This window comes from Frankliniella occidentalis, unplaced genomic scaffold, assembly GCF_000697945.3.
Source record: "Frankliniella occidentalis isolate FOCC.00 unplaced genomic scaffold, Focc_3.1 Scaffold530, whole genome shotgun sequence".
NCBI classification, from domain to species: domain Eukaryota; kingdom Metazoa; phylum Arthropoda; class Insecta; order Thysanoptera; family Thripidae; genus Frankliniella; species Frankliniella occidentalis.
In genome coordinates, this window is record NW_026267647.1 from 60,961 (window position 1) to 65,399 (window position 4,439).

Consider the following 4,439-nt stretch of genomic DNA (forward strand, 5'->3'; position numbering starts at 1 on the left):
GCCCGGGTCGAACATCTCAACTCCCGAACTACCCCGAACCGAGCGGAACAGCTTCGGTTCGGGACTTAACCCAGCCCTCCTAGGTGCTTCATTCGAAAAGCAGCACGCTCCAGAAGGGAATATCCCCCTGTTGTAGGGCATTTTGCTTGGCAGATGTTGGCAGTACGGACCGCCGCCTCGTGACGTCAGGAGCGCTAAGCTGCTGGCCCACAGCACGGGAGTTAGCTGGGGTTGTGAACATCTCTGAGTTCCTCTGGAGTCTGCACAGCTCGCACTCTGTGGAAAAGAAACAATTCCAATAGAAATCATGGTATGTGTTGCAGCTGAGTTTACAATCATGTACAAGACAATCACACTGGCAAAGCTGCACATTCCCTAACCTCGATGAGATAGCCACATGAACTTCATGAACCTCCAATTTGAAGGATGCTAAGACTTGACCTCTTACATAGTAGCACTTTTCATCTCTTGTGTCCTCCAGGTGTCCAACATTCTTGCTCTTGAGGAAGCGCAAGGCCTTTCCTCATTATTTGTATCTCATTTATGTAAAAGTTTTCCTTTTCAAATGGATCTGCTTCCTCTGTGCGTCCTCCCTCCTCACAGCCACTGTCATCTTCCTCATCCTTGTTGTCTAAACATGGCATACTCTCAACTAGATAAAAATATATATTGCCATAGTTAAACATGCAAGGAATCTCCACGCTGGGGAATGGCTTCCAACCTCTGCGAGGAAATTCCACAATTTGTTGGGAGGGAGTGATGGACTGGCTGCTGTTTACCTGCAAGTAACCATTAGTATTAGTGTTGGAAAGAAAAGGGCGCACTGTAATAAAAGTCCTGGAAAATTTACCTCTGTTCTCGCAGCTTCTTCTAGGGCAGCACGCTTTTTTTCATACCACTTTCCCTTGTCTAATTTGAGGTCTAATATATGGCTTTTTCCCCCAGCTATCTTTAATCCAACTCTATGTATTAAGCATTAAAAATAAGAGAAGGGTATGATACAGATAATCGACAGAGAAGAAATGTGAACTACTAATGAATAGAGAACTTTACCTCTCCACCAGCTCAGCCTTATCTTTTGCTTTCAACGGCAAACCTCGGCACTTCAACCACCTTTCCAACATTTTTATGGTATTATCACTAACAACCTTCCTTGGCAGGAGTGCATCGGGGACATCATCTACAGTCAGAATTATGGGTTGAAATTTTTTTGTAGGGGGCACAATCACCTGAAATTAATTTTGCTGAAATTTGAGGAAACAAAGAAACCAAGGAATCAACATCCAATTCATTACTGCTGTTCCAAACTTACATCTGGTGACAATACATCAATTCCTTCATCAGATTCTTCTTGACTCGTGTAAGAAGACTTGAGATGAAACCACCTGAAATTTTAAAATAATGTCATGAGGATCAAAATTCATCTCATTGATGCATTCCAAACAGATTTGAAATTTACCCTTCTGCAGTTGAAATCCTGATTATCACTTTCACTATTCTCATCACTTGCGTGTTCCTGCTGATCTGGTTGAGCAGAGCAGGGGCGAACTGAATGTGAATAGAGAATTTTGTGACGTAGGTAGGAAACCCCCATCCCCATCAAAAGAAAAAGTAGTAATCTGAGGGTCCTCATCGGGGCTAGGAGGTAAATTTATTACCTCTGGAAAGTATGGAGGCGTACTTGCCTCGAAAGTGGGTAAAGAACCTCTCTGCAACACAGTTTGCCTGATATCTTTTCCAGTTATACAGAGACAGGAAAGTTACAGTAATACAAAAATATACCTGAGGACTCAGAGGTTTACAGCCTAACTCATCATCTGTAGGAAGCATGTGGGTTTGAGAAATAATATTGTAATCATTTGAAGACTGACTTGATTAAACCTGTCATGCCAAAAATATCATAAGATTATTATATTAACATAATACCAGATTAATGACGTAGTAATCTTGAATGGATATGCACCTTAGGCTGTGTTCTCTTCTTGCGTTTAATAATCAAGGGAGACACAAAGCCACGTTTGGTACATGGGCTTCCAGGAACCACTGACAAAGGTTTCTTAGTTGATACTTTAGAGCCCAGCTTTGGCTTTTTACCCCCCTGCAACAATGAAAAATCCACAGATAATAACAAAGCTAACTGCAACAATTTACAAAACTTAATATATGAGAGGACTTCTCACATCATCCTCTTCAATCCTGTGGGTTTCTGAGACAATGCGGTCATGTGAAGACAGATTAGTTGACACCTGTTGTGCGGTGGGTAAGATAACCTCTTGCCCTTTTCTTTTTCTGTTAGGAGTTAGACTAGAAATTTCTTTTGAGCTTTGGTTGTCAGTAGCAACAGCACAGCAGTGAGCTCCCTGTATCGGATAAGGGGAGAGAAGGGCAGTTACCACATGAAATTTAATAAAGGAACAGAGGTTCATCTACTATACATTGGAAGGTAAATGTCAACTTATATACCTTTTCTAATGTTTTTACTCCCGGTATGTCTGTTACGACAAAGGGACTTTTCTTGGTAGGTGTCCCATACACTACAATTGATTTCTGTGAGTATATTAAAACGTATGCATTTTTTGACAAAGACACGCCCTTTGGAAAACATTTTAATCCTGATTTCACCTGTGTTTGATCACTATCAAAGATATCAAAGATGTCATAACAGAATTTCAATAAAACCTCCATTGCAAACACACACCTCTTTATCATTGAAAATGCGAAACTGCTGGTCAGGGCATTTTGTTGCAGCAATTCTAATGACCTGAATCACTTGATGTTCCAATGTGCAACACTGCACCAATAAATTCATAGTTTCTATTTGCCAATGTAAATCATTTCATTAATATCAATCTCTGAAGAAAGTTTTGATCCATCAGGTTGAAATCTGAAAGAAGAAATAGAGTACATTGAGGAATTGAACCTGCCAAATTAATTTCAATGTTACACAATTCCACATAACTCACCTCTGCAATTGCAGTATGAGGGTGTTGGGTGTGCTGTGCACTTTAGATTGCTTACGATTATTACTATTCTCCTGTTGGCATACAGCACAACGGAAAGTTAACAGGTTCGATGCCAGATAGCCATTGACAGCTTCTTGAATATCATACTAACATCCCTAATAATTAATTGTAGGTTTGTGAATGGCGAGTATGTTTGGGAGACAAACCCACAATTAAAAGATGAGCATGTACCTGAAATAAAAGTGAAAGTAACATAAATATACAGCAAGTGATATCTGTTTAATGTTATAACACATACTTTCTATTCTTGGAAAATAAAGTTACATACATTCTGTTAACTCCCATCCTCCAAAGATTCTTGTTAAAGGGTTTGTAAGCTGGCTAATGTAATCAATTCTGGAACACAAGTACAGTGATAGGTAATTAACATTTGTGGTACTTTCCTAAGACACCAATACCATCAATAGAACCTCTTAAGCTTACCCTTCCGCTCCATAGTCATTGAGGAACTCCTCTTCCAGCTGCTTAAGGAGGAAAACCAAGAACTCATGGGCATCTTCTTGTGGAGGATGTCCAGAGTTCAGGCAGGCAGCAGGAGTAAGATGTGTCCGAAACCATTCTGAATAAGATAAGAAGTATTATAAAGCCGACCAACATAGAAAATACAAGATAGACACTCCAAAACTGAGGTGGTGGAAGGCAAAATTTTAAATAATAGTCAACAATAGCACTTCTTACACACCCCGCACATCTGCAATAAAGACTGCTGGCCTAATAGATTCCGTTGCTTTATTGCAAGATTTTAGCTGCCGCCAGGTTTTTAAAAGGCGGCAGGTCACACAGGACTTATTGGCATGGCAATAGTCGAGGTGATCTGAGGCCTGCAGCCACTTCAAAACGTTGGGAATGTGAAAAAGGATCTAGAATTTAAAAAGAAGCAAAGATAATCAAATTAAAGTGGACCACAGAATCTGGAAAGAAGACTACAATTACCTGCAAGGTGGCACTTATAAAACAGGAATTCCCAAAGTTTACAATGCCCTTGTCACATTGAGGTTACATTGCCCGCCCAACTGTTTTCACTGCATGGTGGATAAAAAGACATACGAGGTGGAGGTGGGGGCTCATCATTAAACCAATCTGTGAAAATTTGCAGTTAAGAACGAGAAAATACATAAATTAACATCTTCGCAGTTAACAATGCGCAAATTCAATCCAACAAAATTTCATTTCCACCGTTTCAACTCCAGGTCGATTAACACCAAACACATGATTGACTCATTCTGTTTAAATCAAAGCCACTATAATGCTTAGAATTTGACATTTATTTTAAATTAAACATGTACAAAGTCATATTGTCAAAATGATTCCTAGTGCAAGTGATATCAAAGATGAAACACATTAAACAATTTCACACACTAACTTTTCCAACAAGTAACCTTTCAATGAGAGGAAAAAGGCTTCAGAACTTGAAAT

General features: G+C 39.7%; 2 protein-coding genes across 5 annotated transcripts in view; both read right to left on the reverse strand.

Moving 5' to 3' along the window:
- On the reverse strand, positions 1-2,098 carry LOC113214441 (uncharacterized; the record flags this gene model as incomplete). Of its 4 annotated transcripts, none has more annotated exon segments than XR_003303816.2 (9): positions 1-276; positions 381-779; positions 851-962; positions 1,054-1,229; positions 1,313-1,385; positions 1,460-1,548; positions 1,659-1,709; positions 1,783-1,881; positions 1,964-2,098. XR_003303816.2 is itself a non-coding variant. In XM_052275170.1 (9 exon segments), coding segments are annotated over 7 exon segments (867 nt in total). In that variant the 5' UTR covers positions 1,831-1,881; positions 1,964-2,098.
- A 716-nt stretch (positions 2,099-2,814) lies between these two features.
- Positions 2,815-4,439, reverse strand: part of LOC113214442 (ubiquitin carboxyl-terminal hydrolase 36-like) — a 7,162-nt gene continuing 5,537 nt past the window's right edge. The window contains exons 2-6 of the mRNA XM_052275169.1: positions 3,447-3,582; positions 3,292-3,359; positions 3,115-3,194; positions 2,964-3,034; positions 2,815-2,884 (exon numbers count right to left, since the gene is read on the reverse strand). Coding sequence (XP_052131129.1) covers positions 2,815-2,884; positions 2,964-3,034; positions 3,115-3,194; positions 3,292-3,359; positions 3,447-3,582 — 425 coding nt within the window. The remainder of the gene's footprint in view (positions 2,885-2,963; positions 3,035-3,114; positions 3,195-3,291; positions 3,360-3,446; positions 3,583-4,439) is intronic.